General features: G+C 36.6%; 1 protein-coding gene across 1 annotated transcript in view; it reads left to right on the top strand.

Moving 5' to 3' along the window:
- DDC (dopa decarboxylase) overlaps positions 1-24,096 on the top strand; it is a 74,241-nt gene that overhangs the window by 46,389 nt on the left and 3,756 nt on the right. Inside the window, exons 8-14 of the mRNA XM_053949950.1 lie at positions 690-756; positions 2,883-2,977; positions 4,822-4,889; positions 10,088-10,164; positions 13,907-13,926; positions 14,693-14,791; positions 21,409-21,510. Of these exons, the coding sequence (XP_053805925.1) occupies positions 690-756; positions 2,883-2,977; positions 4,822-4,889; positions 10,088-10,164; positions 13,907-13,926; positions 14,693-14,791; positions 21,409-21,510 (528 nt within the window). The remainder of the gene's footprint in view (positions 1-689; positions 757-2,882; positions 2,978-4,821; positions 4,890-10,087; positions 10,165-13,906; positions 13,927-14,692; positions 14,792-21,408; positions 21,511-24,096) is intronic.

The raw sequence follows: 24,096 nt of genomic DNA, 5'->3' as shown, positions 1-24,096 counted from the left end.
CCACTGGTCACACAGAAGGATAGATTAAATGAGACATTAACAGAACAAAGGAAGAGCTGTTCCAGTGTTTTAGGATGAATCTGGGAGAAGAAGTTTCTCTGTGAAAAAGTCTTGCAAGCCAAGTAGGGAACATATGCTGCTAGTGAACAGGTTCCAGGTTGCAGATCTCTTGAGCATAATAAACTGGTTACAAATCTGTATTGCAGAGCTGTGGCTCTGATCAAGACTGCAACATTTGTCGATCTATTCCGTCAACAACAATTCCAGCACCTCTGAGTTGCTCAAGTTCAGAACTTGGCTATATACCATGAACTGCAAATCATTTTGATGGGATTTGCATATATTAAGGTAGTATTGAGCCACACGATAAGCATGTGGAACATACAGAAAATACATAAAATATAGCATTAGCACAAGACTGTGCCTATATTACAGTACTTATCATTCAATTTTATATAAACATTTTATTTTATGTATCTGCTTCAATGGACTGTTATGGGAGCTTTGGAAAAAACCTACCCACAGTCTTACAAGTTCCACTAAGGGACTACTTAAGTTCCACTATTGTCTAACATATTTTTTTTTGTTCTATAATGTCTGTTCTTTTTGTTTATTGCTGGCTTTGCAGACCGTTTTTATCGTTTGGTAATTTTCTATGCTGTAACACTTTTTTTTTTTTGGCTCTGCAGTTCTGTGCAACACTTGGAACTACCCCTTGCTGCTCCTTTGATAAGCTGTTAGAACTGGGTCCTATTTGTAAGTCTTTGCTGCTTCTTTCTAAAATTGCAGATACCAGTTTAAGCCATGCTGAGTCATTCTCAGGACATTATGCAGTGTCAGTGTCCAAATACAATAATGCTACTTATAGATGAGACCTTCAGTTACAGTTTTATTTCTAATATTAGGTCAAGCAGCAAATGTGCATTCTCAAGCTGTTAAAAGACTTAGAGGACATTGCCTTAAGGGTTTCTTTTCAAGGGGGGGACATATTTTGGAATACTGTCAGTTAAGAATTACTCTAAGTGCCTCAGTTTGTAACATACTTCTTCAAGCCCTCCTACCTGTAAAAGCATCTAGAGCAATGTTGAATATCAGGGAAAAGTTGAACTCTTTATTCTGCTCTGCACCAAGTGTTTTGTTTCTGCCTGGTTCTAATAACTGTAAAAGGTAGGGAAATGCACACCAAAAATCTCCATCTATTCTTAATACTTGCTCTCCCCTTCCCAATTTCCTTCCTCTTCCAAGAAAATAGGACAAATGCCAGTGTGTTTAACACAGTGATCGAGTCATGGACTCTTCATAAGTATTTCTTTCTCTGTTATGGTTTGTTGTGCCAAGCTTTGATCTGCAGCAAGGCTTGGTCAAATGGCGTGTTTGCTGGCTGATGAAAATGCTACCAAAGCACACCATATCTCTTCAAGTGTAAATTTAGAACAGGAAATCCATAGCTGTAAGCCACTGGAAGCAACTTCATAGAAACACAGCTTGATTTGATGTCCTGTTAATTTATTCAGGTGGAGTTGTAAACTTTGGGGCTTGTGTGCTGGTCATTTGCTCTGTGAGGTTTCCTGCCTTTCAGCACAAGCCCCAGTGACTTGGTTTCTCCCAGTCCTTCTTTTTAAACAGACTCCTGGTAGTCTGCTTAGGAGCTGCAGATTATTTTGCTGTTTGTTTATTCCTAAAGACCTATTAAAATAGTGGCATCAATACGTTTAGATGTAGCAATAATCATGTGTTTCACTTCAATGATTCCCTGCTTGTGCAGCAGAGCCCAGCAGAAGGATGGTGCACCAGTGAAGTCAGAAATCTCATGCTAGCTTTTCTGCTTAATTTTCTCCTTAGCATACAGGAGCAGCAGTCCTATACTATAAAGGCAGTGTCTCAAACCAAGTATATTTAAAAACAGATAATCAGTTAAACTTTCAATATACATTCAAATAAATCTAAGTTGTGCATGTTGTGAGTAATATTTTATTGGCTTTCCCAGACATTCATGCAAAAAGGAAATCTAGTTCACAAGAATGCAAATTTCAGCATGAACTTGGTGCCCAGCTGCAGCTCTCGGTGGATGTACCTCTGTACGTGGAAATAACCATCAGAATTATTTGGTGGCCAGTGTAATGTGGGCTTCAGCCATCAACCGATGGACCTTAATTATTACTGAGTGCATTAAAACAGTGCTCTCCAGTAGAGTGTGAATACTTAATTACAGAGTATACGTGAGCTGCTCATATGCCAAAATATTTCTGCAGAAACCATTCAGTGACTAATCAAAAGTAGCACTTTCTTAGCATTTCAGTGCTTGCTTTTGCATGTGTGTCCATCCTTGAAATAAGTAGTTTGCTGCACATAGTTCAAAAGCATATGCATGCACATTTATCAATATGTACAAAATACTGTTTAGAAATGTGTTTGTGATTCATGAGTTAGAAGTAGAGAGCACAGCTAATATTCTATGTCCTCCTGCTAAAGTAGTTTTATTAGCATAGAAATGGTAGCTAAATCTCTAGATACATTTTTTTGAAAGTGTATTTTATAATGGTTCTTAAATCAAAACCACAAAATAGTTTATGTTGCTTAATTTTAGTAAGATAAAGCTAGATATGATGATCCTTATGGGTCCTTTCCAACACAGGATATTCTATGATCCTATCCTTCTGTAACTTTTTTCCAGTGGAAGTGGGAAGGAAAAATAATACATTCTATGTACATTTTATATATTAATGAAAACCCAGATGGTGGGAACATTTAATTTCTTAATTTAATTTTAAATTGGGAAAATAATAACATCAAAGAGAAGTCTCTCAGGCACTTGGTTTCGTGCAAAATAATTGAGCTTTTTAATCTACTGTTTAATTTATTTCCTTCAATTATTTTTTTAGGTAATAAGGAAAATATCTGGATGCATATTGATGCAGCCTATGCGGGAAGTGCTTTCATCTGCCCTGAATTCAGGCATCTTTTAAATGGAGTGGAGGTGAATGAGTGTTTTGTCTCTAGCAGCCTGCTGAAACCTTGCTCTTTCATAGAATTTGTGTGTTTTTTACACACCCAAGATTAATGGCTCTTCCAGAATCTCTGAGTAAGCTGCACCTCAGTAGTACAAATCCCTGTACATTCAATTACATTACCTAAATTTTTAAATTTTAATGGCTTATACTGGGAGCATGCAAGTTACCCTCTATAAGAAGTTTGTCATTCAGAATAACAAGTAGTACTGAATCAACAAATAGAAAAGAGGAACTTTTCCCCAAATATCACTGAATATATATTTGTAACATCCTAATTCTACATTACACAAAAAAAAGAGGAAAAAATAATTTTGACAAATTAATGAGCTCATTATGTCTGGTTTTCTTCTTACATCCTGCAAGTCTTATAGTATAGAGCCAGTAGCTGTATCTCAAACAGACAGAGTTTAATAACCAAGAGACCTAAATGAAATATTCCCCTAACAGCACTGCTGTTCCTTTTTCCCTGCCTTGCTGAGCTACTTGGCATTCAGTTGCTTAGATAAGAGTACTTCAATTTCCTGCTGCTCCCCTCAGTCAGATAAGTCCTTGTCTTCCACGTCAGTGGAGAAAATATTACTGTTCAGTAAAGCCAGAAGTTTAAACACAGCACTGATAGGCAATGAGTAATGAAGAAGAGGAGGGAAAACCCCCTCACAAATAGAGCATTTCTTTCTGTCTCTTTTTTTATCAGCAAATGAAGCTTGTTGTAATTTCCTGTGGGGGAATATTTTTTAAATTACTGTTATTGGTTCCTGAAGGAAATGAAACAGCATCCCTTGTCTGGGCCAGCATTTGACATAAGAGTAAATATTTAACAACCATGAATGTGTTTCCTACCTTACATAGCAGAGGGTGATAGCTAGATAGATGTATAGATAGATGGATAGAGAGACAGATCATCTCTTATTAGAGCATTTGTTAATTGTTTACAGGTGACAGGGAAGATTATGAGAAGCAAATGAGAACAGAAAAGTGCAATATGGAATAGTCAGACCTTTGTGCTGCCAGGTCCCCATTCCCAGCTTTTCAAGGCTGGGAATGTTACCAAAGCATTCAAGGCTGGTGACTTCTGCTTTTATTAAAACAGAAAACATGGATGCAAGCTTTCCGAAATCCTTACCCATTTGGGTTTCTTCTGATGCCTCACCTGAACACGTCAAGTAAACCAGGCCTGGCACATGGTGTATAAATATGTATTTATTGCAAGTGCTTACTTTTTGGTGGTTTTTCTTTTGATTTAGATGAAACAATAATTTCTAGTGAAAGAAAATACCCTGTCAAAAAAAAAAAAAAAGAAAAAAAAATTTCCTAGTCAGTTGTAATTTTTTGAAGGAGTATGATGTACAGATTCTGAATTACATATATAGTTTCTTGCTACATATGAATTTTGTGTGTATTAGTTTCATATTCTTGGAAGTAGAAAGCATAGGGAATTTTTATTGGAAAATGTGACATGAACCCCAGTGAATGTTTCCGAGTATGCAAATTTGTTTATTTATTTATTTAAGATCACAATAAGATATACACTTTTCCATAATATATGTATCAAGAAAGTATAATTGTAAACAAATGCTCAAAATGTTGATAATACCGCTAGCCTAACTCCATACCTAACATGAATTCCACTCCCAAAATAAATGAAGATTTAACTCCAACAGTTACTAAATAAGGTGACATCAATATGAACATTATAATGACCTAATTCAGGAATTGATTCATAGTTACACAGACAATTTGACAAAGTCATATCATTAGCACATGGATCCTTTTCTCTTTCGTAATTCTGTTTTTATTTATCCATTCTCAGTTTGCAGATTCATTTAACTTTAATCCTCACAAATGGCTCCTAGTGAATTTTGATTGCTCTGCAATGTGGTAAGTATTACAGTAAAGGGAAACATTACAAGAGACAAAAAAGAGGTTATATTAGTCTTCCTTTCTAGCAGTAGACATTTCTTTATATTTTTCAACTGAAATGAGGAGAACTGCATGGCTTTAAATCTTATAAATTATTTACAGAATTCAAACTTTCATTTAATCCAAGTTTCAAAACCACAAAATTTTGAAATAGGCCTGAGCTCTGTATTATGTTCCAAAAAGAGAGAGAAGTTCCAAAAAAATCTGCAGATTTATATTTTGTCCATTTTGAGACTGTTTAAAACATAAATTTTAAAAAACTTATTTTAAGTATATCAGTGCAATGAACATCATGCTAAACAGGGCTTTTTTTTTTCTTTCTTCCTTTTCCATAACATTTCTTTTGGTTTGATTCTTTTAAAAGCCATTCTAAAAATGTTCAAGATTTGGCTGATGAAAAGCGGCTGATTTCAAAAAGGCCTATTTATGTAATTTTGTACTGACTTTCAATTTTCCCAGATGACAGCCGAGACATTTTGATATTAAATGATTCTGAAATAGAAACCCATAGACATACTTTCACACAAAGCAAAGTATCATGGCAGTAATAATAGCATGGGTTTGTTAAAAACATTCCATAGATGATCCTATTTTGTCCCAAACTAAATTATTTCCAGCATCACAATTAATGATACTTGTTAGCAAAACAGCTATTCAAAAAATGCAGACTATTTATCAAAATAAATGAAAACATTAATTGCAGTTATAATAGAACAAAATTTGCAAAAGAAAAAAAAGGAAGACTCCAAAACACCATCCAGAAATAGGTCATCTTATTTAAAATAGGAATAAATGTAAGACACTGATCACTCAGTTGCTTTTGGTTAACCTTCATCTCTTTTCTTTTCCCTGGCAAAGTAGACTTTTCAGGTAACATATTATACTTTTTACTTTAATATTTCAGCTAATGTAGGCATTTTAAATCTTCCAATACATTGTGTTTTTTTCTTTTCCTTAGGGTAGATGGCTTACATTTTGACCCTAATTCATCCGTAGTGGCAGCACCCCATAACGTGCTGTGTCTCTGTATGTAAGGAAGTGGGAAGATGATGAAACAAACTCCTTTGCTAGTTCCTCCCATGTTTTTCTCATCACTCAAAGACATTGTTAAAAACATAGCCACTTGCAAATTAGACAATACACTATCATTCTCTTTAATTTTTGTAGAACAATGAGGAACCACAGTCTAGTCTCTAACAGTTTAATTTCTATTAATTCTGCTTTCCCTGAAAACCCTGTGGAACTTTGTTAAAGGCATTTTACCTGGCTTTCCAGTAAAACAAATTATATACAATCACACTGTGAGTTCCTATCTCAGGTGACTTTAGGTTATTCCAAGTAAAGCTTAGACTTTAGACTTAGGAAAATATTTTTCTGCATTTTGTTTCTTGTTGGGTTTTTTGGTTTTTATTTTTAGATAAGCCATTGCATAAAATGCTTTTTTTTCATAAGTAGGAAGATTTCAGTAGAAAACTCTGAAGAGACCTTGCAACATCTCCTTACTCAAAGTTTCACAATTATAACTACTTGGGCTTCAAGTCAGCTAGGCATTTGTGTATAGGGGCTATTCACTTAATACAGAATAAATGTACACTTAAACTCTTTGACTTGAAACCAAATCCATTGTCCAGCTAAGACCCACGTCCAAAATTCACTTGTCTTACCAACTGTAACACTCCCTGAGAAGGTGAAAAGTAATAATAAAGGATAAAGAATGGTAAGAAAAAGTACCTGTGAAGGATACATATTCCTCTGAGGATCCATGAAAAGTATCTAGTACGATACTATGGTAATATGGACAGAGTCCAGTTAACACTGAACACCATTTCAGAACCAAAGTAATCTGAGTTCTGTTGATGGGCAGACTTCAAAATAACTCAGATTCCTCAGCACTTTCCCCAATAAATGCTTGCATTTCTTGTCTCTGCAAGCTGATTAAAATAATCTACCCATTAGATCTGTAATGTAATTATGTAACTACTCGGTGCAATATGTGGCACTGATGTAGTTTCAGATTTAGAGACAATTTCATTATAAACCTTTTGTAAAATATTCTCAGACTTCCTGATGTACAGAAAAGAGCAGTCAATTTCCTATAAAAAGGAATTTAATAAAGCCAGTCCAAGAAGGGTGTATTTTCTATATTCAAATATCAGAGTCCTTTAGAGACTTTGTCTTGAAACTACAGTCAGTTTTGCCTGACCTGTTTAGTTGATACTCTGGAATATTATAAAATAGGACTAAGCATCTTCATTCAGAGAGAGTGAAAATAATAATCTTGCAAAGTCTTGGTATTTTTCACTTTTATTAGTATTTTTGGGGTTTAAGTGTTAACTTTTGATTGGGAAGGCTGTTTCAGTGTCATTAGAAGGAGGTGCTTACAAGAAATACTTATCTGTAGATCATAGAACATAGAATAGTTTGGGTTGAAAGGGAATTTAAAGATCGTCTACTTCCAATCCTACTGTCATGGGCAGGGACACCTTCCACTAGCCCAAGTTGCTCAAAGCCCCATCCAGCCTGGTCTTGAAGACTGCTTGAAATGAAACTGTATTTCACTTGTCTACTCCAGCTGAACAAACTTGAACACAAACTGAAGTGAAATTTTCCTGCTGGTTCATAATACGAGGTCACCCTTTTATCTGTCATTAAAAATGCACAAAATAGAGTGAGGCAGTTAAAGGCTGCAGATATGCAATTCAAGTAAGTCACTTCTCACAGATTTTCATTACTTATTTCACCAGTTTTGTTGTGCATTTTGTACTATGAATACTTTATATGTGAATCTGTGCTACTTAAGCTAGGTCTTGGTCTATTAGCATAACATCCAGCCTTAAAAAAATCCTAGTTTACTGCTATAATTTGGGAAATACATATTCACAGGATCACAGATTTGTTAGGGTTGGAAGGGACTTCTGAAGATCATCTAGCCCCATGATTTTCATCTTGAGAGGTAGTCAAGGAGCTTCTTTCAGGCTGGTCAATGTGTGCCTCAGAGCCACTTTAACAGAGTCACCCACAACAATCACTCGACTTTTCTTTTTACCATAACCACCGTATGGCTCCTGATGTAGGCTCTCCTTGTTTGCCTTGCTCACAGGCATCTAAAACCTCCAAAGAATCATACCTGATTTTGCTCTGAATGTTGGAGGGTGGAGCCCTGCTTTTTTTGACCATCAGGGTCAAGGTGTCTCAAGCTCAGTGTTATCCACTGTAGGCGTATGGTTCTGGAGCCAGATATCTACCTCTGTTTGAGTCCCTCCACTACCACACAGCCTGTTATCTGTGTCTTGTAATGCAGCCATCTGACAACAGGTCATCCACCTGTGCACACTATGCAGGTACCAGCCTTTTCTCCAGAAGTATCTGAGTAACCATTGCAAGCTACTAGCTGTACTGACATCTCCTTCCTTACCAGTTCCGTCTGAGTGGCAGCATCAGACTTCTCAGGGGCTGCCTCACTCGACACACTGGGTTTGGCTCCGAGGTGGGGACCCACCATTATGGCAGAGACCTTGAGCATTGAGCACTCTGGTGGGGACCTCCTGAGCACTTAGGACTTAACTGAGGTGCAGACCGACTTGCAGAATGCAGCAGCACCCTTCCTGCATGCCCTCCCTATGGAAACTTCCATGTCATTTTTGTGTATTCTATGCTAGATATTGCTGTAGAATAGTTGCCCTTTCCATTGTTTAATACAGGATCTTACAGGAGACGAAATAAAGCACTCACAAAACAACTAAAGACATTGCTTGTAACTTGGATTAGCTGCATAGAGAATGAGCTACTGAAACACAAATATACCAAAGTAATCAAATATTTCAAATAAACTACAGTAGAACAACCTAAAATTAGTTTAAAATAATTATCCTAATTAAACCTGTTTTAAATTATTGTTTTCTTCCTTTTGTCCACAGGACATTTTTAGCAATAATTAGGTTATTCATTGATTTTATTTTATCTGAAAAGCTGTCGCTATTTTTCATATACGTAAGTTTCCTTATTTTCAGCTATGTACTTCCTATACCTGAAGGCAAATACTTAGCTGTTGACCTTGGTACTTCCCTGACCATTAGAGAGAGGAAGGCTTTTTTTTTGTTTGAATAAGATGTTTTATAACCACAGTCTAAATGTGAATGAGAGTGGGAGTATGTACTGGCCTATGCATTTATACATACACACTAAAATATTGGAAATTAGATTTTTACTTAGAAATTTACAACTCTACATTTAACCATTAAGACACAGAAAAACGGTTTGGACTTTCCTCTTTTAGAGTATCCCTGTGTTGATATAATTTTTGCTTACTTTGTGATGTATTTATAGGCATAATATAATAATGTAGCAGTCTTTCCTTTTTTGATTTATTATTTCTTCTTCTTCTGCCTCTATAACCCCCAACATTTGTGGAGGTGAGTCAGTCTTACTCAGCATGAACCAGGAACCAGAAAAATCTTGTTATTAATTACTGGCAAAACAGAGTTTATTCTCTCTAAAAGGGACACACTGGCTTTTGAACCTCAGTCCAGTCATGCCACCTCTAGCTGGCAATAGCAATTTACACTTCTCAGTGTAACATTGTGCTGTAGAATGTCTGTCAGGAATTGTGTACTGGATCCAGCTAATGGCAGGGTGGTAAAAAAGGGGAGTCTGAGTCAGAACTGGGGGCTTGTCCCTTGCAGTGGCTGCTCTTGCTACTTCCACAGCAGCATGGAGAGACAGTGGCCAGCACCCCCAAAGCCTCAGCGCGGCTCTGCGCGACGTTTAGGAAGCAACAGCTCTTCCCACGCAGCTTTGTACTGCAGTAATTTCAAGACAACTTCTGTTGACTGCAAACATTAACATTGCTTCAGCTAGTCTCACATTCTGGTGTGAGTGTCTATCACCATAAAAAGATCCTCTATGTCTGTTTCTTGTCTGTTTTTAAATATGCACTCGTGCAGTCATGCTGCCCGTTCCTGCTGAGCTTTACACTTAACTGCTTGTAAGTACAGTACTGATATGGCTGTGAAAAAGCACTGAAAATGGCACAGGCTGTACTCAGGAAATATGCCAGTTTAAACACATTCAATTCGACTTCATTTCTTCTGGAAATTTAATCCCTTAAGTCTTTATTCTTAAATTTCTCAATTTGATTTCTTTCTTTTTTTATACAGGGTGAAAAAAAGATCAGATTTAATAGGTGCCTTTAAATTAGAACCTCTTTACCTGCAGCATCACCATCAGGAGTCTGGTAATTTTATAATTAAATGAGATTATTATTATTTTGTTTGCACTCTGGTATTTAATGGGGAAAAAAAGGATTTAAGATGAAAACGGCAATTCATAAACTACCCAAGTTGTTTAGGAGGCCATTTCCATTTTCTGAGCGCTCTAGGGAGCTAAGCTCATTAAAAGTGCAAATACATGTCTAGTGAGATTTTAGTTAGTTAAAAGCAATACAAGGAAAGTAATTTCATGAAGCATTATGCATTGCTACTTTTGTATTGGGATTTCCCCAGTTGCAGACTTAACACTGATTGATCACAGGAGTGTTGAGAAAATTATTATCTTTTGGCTGTTGGATAAACGAATTGGGTGTTATGTAACAAGTCCCTTAACCTCTCTTCCCCAACATATCTTTCTCCAGAATGATTTCAGGATCTGATTTGGTTTTAGAGTTTCTAAGGTCTGTGATTTTTTTTCTTAGTTATTCATGCAAGCTCTGATTCAAATTTTTCAGAAACCCATGTGAGGACCAAACACTGCCTGAAACTAAAAAGAAGGGGTAAACTGTTTGCTGTCTGTGCTCTGCTTTTAAGTGATAGCTTTCTGGGACATTATGCTGTAGCCTTCATGCTCTTACACTGGCTGTAGGGAAAGGCGGTAAGAGTGTTCTATCTGTTTTGTACAAGATGCTCATGAAAGCTCTTTGCAAAATGCTCACAATGAACTTAAAAATCTCAGGCTCTGTACAAAGCTCCTTAATGGATTCGTGCTGGTCCTTGCACATACCTAGCAACTGCAGAGTTGTATTTGCCCCCCTGAAGCTCATTTTTACACATCTAGTTTTTAACTGAATATGTGAAGAAGGTCACAGCAGTGCAGAGCCAACATGTGGCGGAAGTTCCCTCATAACTTTCTGAAGAGAGTGAATCATCTGTAGAAGGTCTTACCATATACTCAACCTCATCATTTTCCTGGAATTGCTAGTGCTGGTCTGTGTTCAGAAGTGTACCCTGTTATGGCTATGAACTCATTGACATTTAAATTAATACCATCCAGAATTCCACTATTCACTCAAAAGCCCTAGGAAAAATGGATTCATGTGCTTTAATCCTGAACTGGCATAAACCTTGAATTATATTCCTTTCCTCCATTTCCAAGGAATGCAAACGTAGAACAGTGCAGTAAAAGGAACATGCAGTAATTCTGGAGCTGTTGTTCACCCTCTAAAGGCTCAAATTGTTAATAAAAAATACATGGTTTTTTTTTTTTGCCTTTTCTAATGGAATATACATGTAACAGAAAATACACTTAAGGCACTAGCTTTTACATAATATACATTAAAAATATTTATCTTCAGGTGAAAAAAATTCCAGCCTTAACTAAAATGAAAATATGTTCTTGGGGCAACTGATAGTACTGATACAAGAACTTTTGGTCTTACCTGGGTTAAATAACACCTGAAGAAAACCAAACCTTTCTTAAAAGCAGGTAGTTTCAGTAAGGCCACATAGCTGACCTGAAAACTTTATCACTTAGTTGGAGAAAGAGTTTTTTAGCTTTTATCTTGCCTTCAGAAGTGGGATAGCATGATATGTGATCTAACATAATGATTTCAAGGAGATCAGCCAATTTTAGCAGTCTAGGAATGCCATTTTTTTCCTATGCTCCATTCGCATGTGATATCAATTTTCTAAGGAGTTGGACAACACTTTTCAAATGCAAATGCCTCTGGTTAAACTTCCAACCCACACTTACTCCTTCAATAAACACAGTCAAATTTGCTACACGAAGGTGCCACAGTCCCCATTGACCCCTGTGTGATTTATGGGATGTCAGCACTTCTGAAAATACGACTTGTCAAATGGAGGGTCTTGAATTCTCAGTATTCTCAGGTCTGAGAATTCCTGTCCTGGTTTACTAAGTAAATGAAGTGGTATTTCTGAATTCGCTCATCTCTCACTCAAGAATTTAAATGAGCGGAAAAATATCTCTATCCGTGAGCAATTACTCCTAATAACCATATGGCAATTATATGTGAACCCAAGGGGAGAGTCTTTATTTTGTCATTAATTACAATTTTATGTGATTTGCATCACCACACCAGGAAGATTATACTAGCTTGCCTGGCAACCCAGGATATAGGTCAAATCCTCATGGCAGTGTTAGAAGAGTGCAGCTTTAAACTCTATTGTGAACACCATATACACTCCCACAATGCAATTCCTCCTGGTTAAATACAGATGTAAGACTAAGGCTTGTAATCAAGGAATCAAGCACTAATCATTGATTACATTCTGCTTCACAGCTTGTGAAAGGCGTTGTTGTGGATCATTAGACATAGCCCCTTACAGGAGCGTAGGATTATTTATCTGTCACCAGTTGCTTTACTCTCTTTGTTACCAGTCTTGCAGATATCAAACAGAATTCTGCTACAATGCAGAAGAATATGAATGTTATCAATTTTCCTCGTTACCAAGTAGAGACAACCACATTCATTTCTAGAAGACTAGGAACAGGTTAATGATTTTTGGTTGTTTTGTGGATTTGTGTTTTTTTACCATCTGGAAACCAACATAGTGACAGGTTAAAGAACCTAATGGCCTTCTGTTACAGAGAAAGAAGGACCATGTTTTTTCCTATGTTTTGGCTGCAAATGAGAGAACATTGGCAAGAGAGCTTGTAACAGAGAAAAAAAGTTGTTTGTCTTTTTTTCCTAGAAAACATAAAGGCTGAAAATTATGTAAATGGCATATACTGGTCAAATTCAGAAGCTACAGTTCAGTTTTCCAATTAACAATTCCAAGAGCATTTAGCATTTTCCCAAGGAATCCAAGTACATGCTCTCCTGTGAAGCTTATACTACAATGCAGAGAAATTAAGCAGAATAAGGAAGCTAAGCAGATGCTTCCTAGAGAAGTGCTTTAAATATTATGTCAGTTTAATTTCTGTTACTGACTTACAGCAAGTAACTGACTTTGTTCAAGTTTACTTTACTGTGAAATTAGTTGAATTCCTTGATTCAAAGAAAAGGTAGGTGAATCCTGACACTGTGTGCTTACGTAAAGAACAGCTAATAATGCCCTCTGCTTGTCTTCCTGGACTGCTTTGTGGCTTAGTCCATCTGTGTAAGGGGCTTTCACTCCATCAAAAGAAAAACCATAAAAAATTGCAGAATACTATTCTCCAAGCAGGAACAGGTCAAATTCTGAGTCAGTTTTTTCAGTCACTTTTCCAGACATCCTGAAGAATTAGCTACAAATATATGTATGAGTATAAAATGTATTTAGAATTGGATTGCTTTAAAGAGTGTTACCAGTTCACTACAATAAAGGCAATGACATTTCACAGCAGAGAATGAGTTATGAAGTGAGTCTGGGGATTCTGCAAACTGTTTAAACCAAAATTAATAATAGTTATTTTATCTACTGCTTGTTTTCCGTACAGGAAGAAAATAAACATATTTGATCTGTCATCTCCATAGTATCTGCAGTATAACAGAAAGGAAAATAGTGTTTCTTCTGTAAACTGCTTGTTAGTGGCTGATTTTGACTAGCTAAGGAATGAAGGTTATTATAAGCACCTTCATTTAACATGCTGCCAAGTACCCAGCTAGATATTTAGTGGTCCTGTTGACACTGATGATGCTGAAGCTTGTAGCAGATGTAAAGGATAGCTTAGATACAGCTTTTTCAATAACATTAGAATGACTGAAGTCTTTGGCTGTTGTGATGATGATGCAATGTGAACATTTTTTCTTTAATTTCCAGGTCTTGTAACAGATTATCGGGTAAGTACAGCATCAATGTAATAATTAATACTACTACTTGTATGTACTGGTATTTTTAGGACTTCATTTTCCTAAATATTTCCTTTACTATCATAAACTTCCGAACTTTATATTTCTTTACAAGAATGATGCAGCTCATTAAATTTTTTAACATTTCTCACACAGAAATTTGGGGTTTTTTTGTTTTTTGAAAAAAAATTGTTTAAAGGCAGAAATTGCATTGCATGTGCAATATCTTTAGATTTAGGCAGTACAAAGAAATTTTCTAAAGTTGTGGGTTTGGTGTTTTTTTTTCTTTAACATAGTGACTAACACAATTTAAAAAAATTAAAAGCATCTCTATTTTAATCTTTTACCATGGAAACACTGTTGTTTTGAAATGGAAAACGTGCCTGTCTTTGTATATGCTAGCCCCACAACTTGAAACAAGCCAACGTACATGAGTTTCTCAGATACTTGTTTTTCTAAAGCCTTTAAGGAGAATTCAGCATGCACAAAGAAAATTTGATTTGCCTCATGACCCTTCCATTCTGACTCCAACCTCCTTTGCCAATTTTAACTTGAAAATTTTGAGTATTAAATGGTGTTAATAAACAGGGATTAATAAACCAGGAATAGATATTTCTTTTATTATTTCATCCACCTCCAGCAACTGCCCATAGGATGTGTGGTGATGTGGTTCACTTCAAAACCATGGCAGAGCATCCTTTCTGCTGTGTCACTGCAGTGGTGACCTCTGACACGGGCTCTTCTCTCTGGGTTGCAGCACTGGCAAATCCCCCTGGGCAGGAGGTTCCGCTCCCTGAAGCTCTGGTTCGTACTGAGGATGTACGGGGTCAAGGGGCTGCAGGAGCACATCCGCAAGGTGACTGGGAATTGCCTTCTTGGGTACCCTCTGGTGGGACGGCAAGGGAAGATGAGCTGGCTGCCTATCTGCTCTCCGTGACTTCTGTACACATCAGAAAGCACAGGAAACAGTTCTAGGCAGCTCAGTTCAATAAGGGTGCTGCTCATTTGCCCCATGTAAGGTCAGCATTTCGTGTCATGGCCAGATCAAAGGTGCCATTCATTTTGTGCTCATCTTTAGGAAAGAAACATCTCGGAATTTGGAACTTCTACAGTATGGTACCATAGTTCCCTCTCAAATCAAGCCAGAACACATCCATGTTTTTATTGTGGAAACACGTAGATATTCATTACTTCTTTATTTTATTAATATGCATGAATTGATAGGATGTTTAGATAATGATTAAGGGATACAGTGACTTATTTGGCATGTCTACCTCTGCCGTTGCTTTTTTCCCTGTCTAAAATATATTTTTGTTAAAAAAAGAATGTGTACAATTTACAGTCTGTTGATACTGTTATAAGTACTAAGTTTATTCTTGATGAAAAAAAGAGGGCTTTTTAATCACTAAAAAAACACATGTGGCACCTGTCTAAATTATAGCTATACCTCCTCTGCAGCAGTAAAGTCAAATTCAAGCATACCTTTCCATCTCTATGAAGTTCAGGGAAACCTCTAGTGGGGGAAGATCCATGACTTGGCTCTAAATATTTACAAAAATATCCATTAGCTAAGGGCCTAGCCTAGCATACCAAATTCCTTGCAGACACATATTCCTTTCAGTTTGGGTACTAAACAGACTTCCTAAGAAAAGCTTTGGAACCCTCATATCAATTCCATGGCCTTTTGTCAGGGTGGTTTGCACAGATCAGTATTTACATTCAAAAGATTCCCTCTTTCCCTGTCTCCTACATATCTCCCTGATTGTCCTGCCAAAAGCTGCTTGTCTTCATAGAATCATAGCTGAGGACCAAGCTTTGATATCTTCTGTGACAATTCAGTTCAGGAAAGCTAAGCAAATGAATCTTTTCTTAAAGATATTGACTCCAAAGTAAAACCCTTGTATGTTTCCTCATTTGTAAAGGTAATTCAGACAGCTAAGATTTACAAGGGCTTGTTGAAATGAGTGTGTTTGGTTTATATTTCTAAGGACTAAATTTTTCTTCAGTACAGATATAAAAATAAGTTATGAAAAGACAAGAGGGATAATTTTTCTCACTGTATACATCTCCAAATTGGAACCATTAAGTTAATTTCTCCCCATACCTCCTTACCCACCCACAATGAATGCTGATTCAGTGGGTTCCAAAGCATCTTAAAAAAAAAGAAAGTAATTTCTATCTCCAGCAAGCCTCTGTTGAACTTAAATTTCAAGAAATTGCATTTCATTTCTTCTATAGCAGAGTTTAAGATATCTCTCGTGGGTTTTCAGATCTGTTGATAAAATTGTATCACTAGTTGGAAAATAAAAATTAAAAATGTGGTTTTTATCTTGTATTTTTTCCTGTCTTCTCAGGAATTAACATGAACATTCTTGGGTACCCTGTGGTGGGACAGCAAGGGAAAATGAGGGTAGATTGTGATGACTTTTCTTTTGGTAGAGTAGTAATGAAGCCTGACATTGGTTTAAATTTTCATACTTACAGACAAGTTTCCAAATGCAAAATAATTTGGAATTTAGCTTCACTTGTTAGCTGAACTCTAGCATTGCTCATCCCCAGGCCTGGCCTTGAGAAGCTGCTTTCTTTTAAACATGCTGTAGCATCTTGCAAGTAACAGTTCTTATATTCCCATTGCTGGCCAAGGCATCGCAGCCAGTTCCTGCTCCCAGGCTGGTACTGTCTCCTGTGTATTTGGGACTTTTAGCTGGTTTTAAGGGGAGCCCTGTAGGTGCCAGAATTATTTCTGAAGTGGCATCTGATGATTTGGAGATGCATTTGAGTGTGTGATAGAGTGGACATAGGTGGAACGAGAAGAGACCTAGGAACAGTGACAGAGGCAGGTATTGCAACCTTCCAGTGGAGAACAGAGGGCTGCAGCTGGGGAAGCAGGAAGAAGTGGTCTCTGTATCTCTTGTGTTATTAAGGAGTTGCCCCCAGGAAAGGGTAACAGAGTCAGGCAGAAGAGTGGAGGTTTGAAGCAGCTCCTTGGGCTGGAATCTGGGAAAGGAGGTGCCTAGGTTTGCTCCTAAGTCATGGAAAACTCTAGGAAGATCTGTGTGTGTAGTGTTTATACATTTCTAGTTAGGCTTCTTTTCTGCAGCCTGGTGTTACTTAAAAGGGATTTGAGATTTTCGGGAGATGAGCTTCTGACATGATATAGAGGGAAAAAAAACTGTAGATCCTTAAGAACCCACCCTGTTTGTTGTGTGGTAGCAAGTTTCTCTGTGGAAGACCAAAGACATCTGTAACTATCTCTTCAAAAACTTTTTTTTCTTGATGTAAACTGTCACAGAAATTATTTTTCCCTCTCTTTTATTAGTATATTTTAAGGAATATATATTTGTTGTGTTTGCAGCCTTAAGGTCTACATCAAAAAGACAGGATAACCACTGCAACTTGGCACTTGCTTGAGGATGGCATTTAGGAAGTAAAATATTCCCAGGAGATGTGAATGTGTGACTTGGATTTAGATGCATTAACTTTATTTGTTTTCCAAACATTCCAGTTATGCACTCTCTTCACACACAGCATATCATATTAATCTATTGCAAAGTACAGGTTTTAAAGCAGTGGTAAAGGGAGGATAGTCATCTTTGAAGGATGTGGGGAGAGACAAATACAAATTTTGGAGTTAAGTCCTAAAGCCACAGAGGAGATGTAAAAAGAGGGCAAGCTCAACAACAACAGTCTTCTGGACTGATACCAACCAGAGTGCATATAAATGTGAAATCTAAACGGTCCATTTGTAAATAGCTCATTTGCAAACCGCTTGACCATCTCTTTATCATTCCTTTGTTGGCTTAAGTCTTCTCAAAGACATCAGAAGTAATTTCAGAAATTTAGGAGTTAGTGTTTTTGTATGCAGTCCCTATGAACATTGTGACTCAGCTGAATGCTCCTTAGGACCAGAAGTAATCAGTGTACTGGGGATAATGAATGCCATTAAAAATTAACAGTAGAGTCCAAGAAACTGGAACTGTAAAGAACAGCAACACTAGAGATAGTATTTGAACTGGAGAGTGGCTGCTAAGAAGACTCTTCTGACAGCATTTCCCTTCAGTGTAGTGGGAGGCAGGCTAAGGCAGGCAAAGAAGTGAAATTTATAGAAGAAAAAGTATGAAGTGATCAAGACTAGGGCAGTATGCTTATCTGCATATACACAGTAGTGTACTCTGATGCTTCAGAGAAGCTGCCTGCAATCAAAAGCTATTTTAGCTCTTGAAGGCATTGCCCAAAAATTAAAATTCAGCTTGAACACTTCAATGCAGAAGCATTTAAATTTACATTTATATTCATAATTATAGTTATTTACTCACAGGCATACATAGGAAAATACAGATTTTTTAAAATAAGGACCATATCTTAGTGTCTCACAAGTTTACTGCTCCTATTACTGATTATGTAAGACATTTCCCTTAATCCAGGATAACCAAATTAATTAGATCCCTTGTTTCCTTTCTCGCTCTTCTGGAGAAGAGCAAAGGTTATTTACCTGAGATAATAGTGACACATAACAAGCCTCTTTTTTTCAATCAGCTAAATTGCACTGCAAAGACTGGGGCTGTTATTCTGTTCCTATATACCAAGATACTTCAGGATACTCACACAGTCCATGTGATTCCACTCTGAGAACACACTTGATGGAGGGATTGCTCAAATGGTAGTTCTAGAAACAGTATTTGAGTTGGTTGGCTTATGTCCACACTTCTGTTAAATCAAATAAGAGTTCTACATAAAATAATTTTGAAAAGTTAAATAATATTTGAATGCCAACTTCAAGTTAATGGTGCTAGGGACACAACTTGAAAAAGATGTCAAAATCAAAAGCACTTGGAGGATTAAGATATCCAGAGGTCAGGCTTGGTATGTACACATTCAGCAGAAAACTGAGGAGCAGCCTGTCAGTCTTTTACTTCTCCTTTTTTCCTATCCTTAGTTTCAGTGCCTGCAGTTTTGTTTCCACAGTGTACCTGCCTGTCCTGAAAAGCTGAAGCACTAAAGCCACACGTGTCCTCCTGTGAATTATTGCCACGCTTATGTCCAGAGCATGGATACAGCTTTTGGACTTAGAGAGGCACGTGTGACGCCTAAATGCCCAGCAGTTCCACAGAACTTCACCTTCCTGGCTTAATAATATTTAACTTTAATGTTGCAGTAATCTTTGTAAGAGCAACTCAGGATAACAGCTTATGGTTCAAAGGTGCAAGGCCTTGGGTAACTATATTTATGCAAAGTTGTACACGTGAAACTCCAGTTAAATCCCCACTTTCTCTCATTCCAGTTCAGTAAAACCTAAAACGCTTGGTGCCCCCCAGTGTCTTTACGAATTATTGCTGTTTGTTAAGACTTGCTGTGAATGAAAGTATTTGCATCCAGACATGAGTGCAAAATGCCTCCAGAATTTTGGTTTGTGACTTACCTAAAATTTTTCTATTTTACCTTGCTTTTATTTCTTTCAAATTCATGAAAAATTATTTAGTTCAAGAAATGGACATAAGTACCTGCTATAAAATGCACAGCTTGTGTCTGGAGTTTTCTTGTACAAACTTCTCACAGTAAGCCAGATTTAAATGTTTGCTTTATTCAATTCTTACCCAGATAAATTTTGTTGAAATTCAGCTGGTGATTACATTCAGCTGGACAGTTGTGAAATTCTTATCTCGTTGAACATGATTTGTTTTATGGCTTTGATTTCCAAGACACGGTACATGCAGTACAGAATTTTGTGGAGCCATGTAAAAGACATGTTTGGTTAAAGCTCTAGAACATGAGGATAGGAAGAGACAGTAAAAGACCATTACACCACTTGTGACTATTTCACATATGTTTTTCATGCACTTATTAGGCATACAAGTATCTGTATGTATGCAGATACTTCTGGTTGGATTTCACAGCTGTAAATTCATTCTCTTTGTATTAGCAGTACGTTCTAATGCCTTGGAAGGGATTGAGGATTTTATTGGTCTCATTCCTGACTCAAAGAGCTTTCAGGCTAATTTTAGAGGGAGATGGTAAATGGATGTAACAAACAGCAGAGCAGAAGTGGTAACAACAGGAAAATTGGCTGGTTACAGAGGGTACCAATAAGCCAAATATGAAGATTTTGAAGAAATATTTTGATTTGATCTAAACGATGTTTTTCTATTTTAAGAAATAAAAAACCACCAGAAAGCTATAATTAAGATTGCAAAATCTTAATTGCTGGCTTTTTTCTTCTTTTTCTTCCCTTTTCTGTAATTTCTGTTTTGCCTTGTCCTTTTGGAAGAAGTTCCTGTGAGATGATACATTCCACATTTAACCTTGACCCAAAGTGATACGTTTAGTTTTTGTTTAATAGCTGACCTTGAACTTACGGAAAGTCAAAGTGCAAAAGCATGGGCTTAGTTGTTTATTTTTGTAAAATTATTTGCAATCCCAAGTGTATAAAAGCTGAAAAATCTTTAAACACGATTTTTAGATATTTCAGATAATTTTTGGTATAGACTGGCTATTGCATGGAGACAAACTATAATTCAAATGGCTGTTTGCTGTTGTTACCTTTTTTGCTTGGTTGTTTGGTTGGTTTTTTGGCTTCTTCTAGTACAGTGAACACTAAGCTGATGATATAGCCAGTAGGAGGGGGACTGGATAAGGTACTGCAGGTATCTGATGAGGATATGTGTAGGTTTTTTGAAAGTGCTTTTAAATTCATTTTCTCTTTGAAAGAAAGCAAAGCAAAACACATTATGAGTATGCAAGTATCACTGACTAATGTTAAGACTTTCCAGCTGGTTTTTAGTATGTATCCTATTTATTTGAATTTTTAGTATCCTATTTATTTGAATTTTGCTTTCATCTGCTTCAAAGTAATTGCTCTGGCTTGGTGCCCTGTGTCATCCTTTTTTTGCCTCAGTAACTTCTCAACAGGTTTGCTGAGATTTGCTGTCCATTTTCTGGATTATACTGCCATCAACTTTTTTTTTTAACTGAACCTGAGCACACAGGTCAGAATAGTGACCTTTTCTTCACAGATTTCTCATATTTAGTGAGCTATTCTAAAAAGTGTATCTTTCCAGCTCAATTTCCACTGAAATTGGGACAATTTTTCCCTGTATATCTGTGCACTTCCCCCTTTCCCTCTAATGACTCCTGGTTTTTTAGCCATTCCCAGCCAAAACTAACAGTGGTATAAAACCTAAAGGAGAATTATTAAAATTATTTACTCTTAATGTGGTATCATACCAAATTGTGCTGAAGTGTCTCAAGAAGTAGACCAGCACTGCCTAAGACAGTCTGAGATACCAATACAGCAATGGCTCCATATGGTCTCTGGAAGTCATAAATGGGATGGAATTTAACACAAACAGATGGCAATATGTGAATATTATCACACCGCAGCAGAAGGAACAGAGCAAAGGAATGGAAAATACTTTAGCACACCTTTTCTCTTGGTGAGTCAAATGTATTCAATATAGATACTCTTTTTCTTCTCAGCACGTTAGACTGTCGCATCAGTTTGAACACTTAGTCCTTCAGGATGAAAGGTTTGAGATCTGTGCTGAGGTTGTTTTGGGACTGGTCTGCTTCCGGCTGAAGGTAAGGCAGCTAAGATGCATTTCTTCTCTCATGGCTTACAGTAACACCAGAACCTGCAACTGAATACAGTCTTTGTAGTTAATATACTTGATTATTTTTTAAGGAAAGTAAAGCGAGTTTGTTTAGAACAAAGCAGATGAAAGAAAAAAAGCTTTAGACAATTTTTAAAAAAACTGAATCAAATCTTAAAGAAATTAAAGCATATTAAGGCATGGAAACATACAGTCAAGGCAAACAAATGTTTAAACCAGTCACATAAAATTACTTACATTCTATGTGTGATGAGCTTTGATAAAGATGACTGTTTTAGTATATTTCCCTAGATTTCTGAATATGATGAGTGTGTATTACTTTTTCTTGTCAAGTTAATTTCTTATGTATATATATTTAATATTAAATTTTATTTTAAAAATACTAAGATAAAAATCAGAGCACTAAATACTTATTTTATTGTTTTCTTTAAAGACTGTTTTTTCATCTATAAAATTTGTTGGTAAAACTGGGAAAACTGAAGTAAGATGTGTTTCAGAACAGGTTACATGGGAGACCAGCTTTCCTGGTCTGCTTTTTATTGCTGAACGTTATTCTTTTGCCCTGTTTGGCCTTTTATTCTCCAAAATCTCTCAAAGTGCCAAGTTCATTGGTATGGACATCTTGCCCAATGGAAACTAGAAAATTCATTCTGCACTTGGAGCATAAAAGCTGCAGTAGTTAGGAAAGCCCATTTGTTTCAATCAGCCATTAAAAGGGGATCAGTGTCTCAGTTTAGGTAAAGTAATTTTCTAGAGGAGCTTGCAGCTAAAGCCTTGCAGAGGACTGGATTGTAACATTGAATCTGCTACCAAGCAACAATAACAATATCAGCACTAGTGTTTTTCTAGCTAACATGATACCTAAATGAGCTTTAGCTATTCTGTAGGCTTGCAAGCACATCTTTTCTCCTTCTGGGTAGTTTATTTTTAACAAATTATTTTCTCAGTCATTCAGTTGTGCCAGTTATCTGAGCTTGATGCAAGTGGTTGAAGAAGCTAACAAGTAAATAATAAAGTAATGGTGAGTTCACCTGGAATAGGAAAATGGTTTTGTTTGAATTTATAGAGCTTAAAATAAAATTTAAAAAGATCCTGCGTTTAAGGGATTAGACAGATTACAAAATGCAGGTTTTTTCAGTCAATGAAAACACGAATATAATCTCTTTCCTAACAATAACTTTTAAAAGATGTTGAGGGATAGATTCTGTGGCTTCTATTGCTCAATAACAAAATGTTGGTTGCAGTCTGCTTTCTCACATGGAACAAGCAAACACTAGTTTTGCAGATCCAGACACAGCTGTTAGTCAGTGCTCTACATTTACTTTGAAGGAACAGTTCTGGTGAAGTAGAGCATAGCAACACAGGAATTGTCACTTTTGATCAGACCAGTAGCTCATCTACATCTGTTCTCCTGTCCCTCATGATTCAGAGGAAGAAATCACATCCAAAGGGAAAGACAATTTTACAATAGGAGGTAAATATTGGACCTTTAGCAAAGAAATCTTTGGACAAGTTGTAGAATAAAGGCCTGATTCCACTGAAAACCAGTGTTAAAAGAGCAGTGGTTTTATTTCTTGCTTACCTGATAAAAAAAAAAAAAAAAAAAAAAAAAAAAAAATCTAGCAAGTTTTCAAATTAGGAGGTTTTATAGCTATTTTAACAGCTTTATTTGCTTTTTATATCACTCCTTCAAAAATCTGTCATTTTTATAATTCATATTAAGATATATCTTAGAAGCAGGATATTTGTAATTTTTATGTAGTTATAGTAGAATTAATGGTCAGGGGACTTGAACTGTATAATGCTGCACAGCTGTAAAAGTATGAAATATTTTTTTCTTACTTCCTTTGTTCTTGAGAAGCCCTTTTTAATTTTTTTGCTTAGCTGTAACTTTTAATTTTTTTGCCTTTCACACTGTTGAGCAAATGGACTAATTTCCTATGACTTTCATATTATAATTATTTCATCAAATATGTCATGCCAAAGGGTTAGTTTTAGGCCTCCTTGTCATGACTGCAGATGAATACAAGTCAAGCTAGTAATTTCTCCAAGGGGGTGAGAATGCTGTCATATTGAAGCTCACAGACTCAATCAAAGCTGCCTTCTCAAAGCTCTGGGAGAGGATTAGTCACTACCAACTTCAATTTGACGTGACACCCGAGTGTCACAGCAGCCCTAAGGGGGAGCTGTGAGAGTAGAACAGAAGAAAGATAAATGAATCTTTTCTTCTTCCTCCCTTCACTCCTGCCAGCTTAACATCATATAACTGCTTGTATTGCCTGAAAGTCAGTGTTGTGCATTTGATATTAAAGGCGAGGATTGTCATTTTAATAATGCATTGCCTTTGATAAGAAAGCAGGACATCATTGTCAGCAGTGACTGACCTGTAATGGGTGGGGACTTACAAAATAACAAAGTTGGTCCATTTTCTTAGTTAGGAGCATTTCAGACACATAAATATCTCCTGGAAGAGTAAGGCTAAGCCATGAATTTTAGTACTTCACACTAAATTCGTAATAACTTGTGCTACGACAGAACAAGGTTTTGACTTGGG

Source organism: Vidua chalybeata, chromosome 1, assembly GCF_026979565.1.
Source record: "Vidua chalybeata isolate OUT-0048 chromosome 1, bVidCha1 merged haplotype, whole genome shotgun sequence".
Taxonomy (NCBI): Eukaryota; Metazoa; Chordata; class Aves; order Passeriformes; family Viduidae; genus Vidua; species Vidua chalybeata.
Note: the sequence above shows the minus strand (reverse complement) of the source record. Positions and strands in the feature narration are given on the sequence as shown.